Raw genomic sequence first — 1,977 nt, forward strand, 5'->3', positions numbered from 1 at the left:
CAACCCAACCCATTCTAGAATCTCTGCTTCCATGACCTTTAAGGACCTTTCCAACCCAACCCATTCTAGAATTCTCTGCTTCCATGACCTTTAAGGACCCTTCCAACCCAACCCATTCTAGAATTCTCTGGTTCTACGACCTTTAAGGACCCTTCCAACCCAACCCATTCCATGGCTCCATAACCTTTAGGGTTCCTTCCAACCCAAACCATTCTGTGGTTCTATGACCTTTAAGGACCTTTCCAACCCGTCCTACGGTTCTCAATAGACTTTGACAAAGGCAGAACAGCACCTACCTGTAACATCCTCATGAAAAGGAGGCAGAGATTTCCGGCGTTTCGTCCCCTTCAGACTCGATCGACGCCAAGAGCGACGTTTGGTTTGAGAACTGCTGGTGTTTTGGCTTTTCTCAGGACTTGGGCTCTTACGAGATGTTTTTCCTGCAGCTGCTTCAGGAGTAACATTCTCCTGACTTACAGCAGCAAGGTCAGTTGGCTTTGGAGGTTCCTCAAGATCTTTCTTCTCTCCAGGGTGAGGTTCTGTGAAAAACAGGCATAATCAACATTTAAGTATTAAAGAACCATTGAATATCCTTAATTAGAAGAATCCCACAAGGATCGCAGAATCATCAGGGTTGGAAGCGACCTCTGGAGATTACTGAATCCAACATACCTCAGCCCCATCCCTGCCGAAACCAGTTCCCTACAGCAGATTGAGCACTAAAGCGTTCAGGTGGGTCTGAATATCCCCAAGGAATGAGACAGCCCCAGCTCTGGGCCACCCTCACAACACAGGAGTTCCCTCACTCACACCTACCTGGAGCACCCCCATCTGCTGCAAGGAAGGATCCGGTGAGAGAAGTCTGTGGGAAGAACATTTCTGTAGGCACTAAGGGGCTTGAAGTGAGATGGCCCCCATTGCTCCCTCAGGCTCTGAGCCCCCATAACCCCCTCAATCCCCCCCCATTCCTCTCAAACTCCCCCAGTCTCCCTCTGCCTCCTCACATCAGACCTGAGGGCCCCTCAGATCCCCTCCAGACCCCTTAAGGGGGCCCTAAGGCCCCTCCAGCCCCCCTCAGATTCCTCACACAGGCCCTGAGGTCCCTCAGACCCTCAGAGGCCCTGAGGGATCCTCAAATCCCCTCATCCTCCTCACACAGGCCCCAAAGCCCCCTCAGAGAGGCCCCAAACCCCCTCAGACCCTCCCAGCTCCTCTAAGAGGCCTCAAGGCCCCCTCAAACCACCCCAACCCCCTCTGCCTTCTCACACAGGCCCCAAGGGCCCCTCAGATCACCCCCGGCCCCCTCAAAAAGACACCAATGCCCCCTCAGACCCTGCCATCCCCCCTCATCCTCCTCACACCGGGCCCAACGCCCCCTCAGACCGCCCCATCCCGCTCCGAGAAGCTCCGAGAAGTTCCGAGGCCCCCTCCGGCCCGCCCGGGCCCCCTCAGCCTCCTCACACAGGCCCCGAGGCCCCCTCAGACCCCCGAGTCCCCTCACACAGGCCCCGAGTCCCCCGCCCACCTCTCACCTCCAGCCCCGCCGCTCTCTGCCGCTTCTCCTCGGACCTGCAAGAAGCTTTCGGTCGGGTTACGGCAACCGGACCCCCTCTTCCACCCCCTCCATCCCCGGCCCACAGCATCACTTACCGGAGCCGACGGCATCCCTCCGAACGCGCCTCCATGGCGATTTCCCGCGCGGGAGCGACCGTTGCGCGCAGTGCACGCCGGGAAATGGAGGCGCCCTGTGAGGAGTGAGCATGCGCACAGGAGAGACCAGGGCTGCGCGCATGCGCACAAAACACCGCGACCGTGAATGCGCATGCCCACAAAGCGGCATAGCTCTGCGCATGCGTCCCGTGGTAGCGCGCATGCGCGCACCGCGCCTCCATCGATCTCGCGCATACGCAGTAGATTCGCCACGCCCCCCCGGTGGCCGCAGCGGGAGAGAACAAAAGTAATAAAAATAACCGCCAA

At 58.1% G+C, this 1,977-nt stretch overlaps 1 protein-coding gene across 1 annotated transcript in view; it reads right to left on the reverse strand.

The window, feature by feature from the left end:
- The window catches only part of DSN1 (DSN1 component of MIS12 kinetochore complex), a 5,945-nt gene extending 4,210 nt beyond the window's left edge, over nt 1-1,735 (reverse strand). Inside the window, exons 1-4 of the mRNA XM_042815344.1 lie at nt 1,651-1,735; nt 1,533-1,569; nt 817-862; nt 297-539 (exon numbers count right to left, since the gene is read on the reverse strand). Coding sequence (XP_042671278.1) covers nt 297-539; nt 817-862; nt 1,533-1,569; nt 1,651-1,685 — 361 coding nt within the window. The 5' untranslated portion in view covers nt 1,686-1,735. The remainder of the gene's footprint in view (nt 1-296; nt 540-816; nt 863-1,532; nt 1,570-1,650) is intronic.
- Between the last annotated feature and the right edge of the window lie 242 nt (nt 1,736-1,977).

This window comes from Centrocercus urophasianus, unplaced genomic scaffold (genome assembly GCF_019232065.1).
Source record: "Centrocercus urophasianus isolate 14NV4802_14NV808 unplaced genomic scaffold, USGS_Curo_1.0 seq_1494, whole genome shotgun sequence".
Lineage (NCBI taxonomy): Eukaryota > Metazoa > Chordata > Aves > Galliformes > Phasianidae > Centrocercus > Centrocercus urophasianus.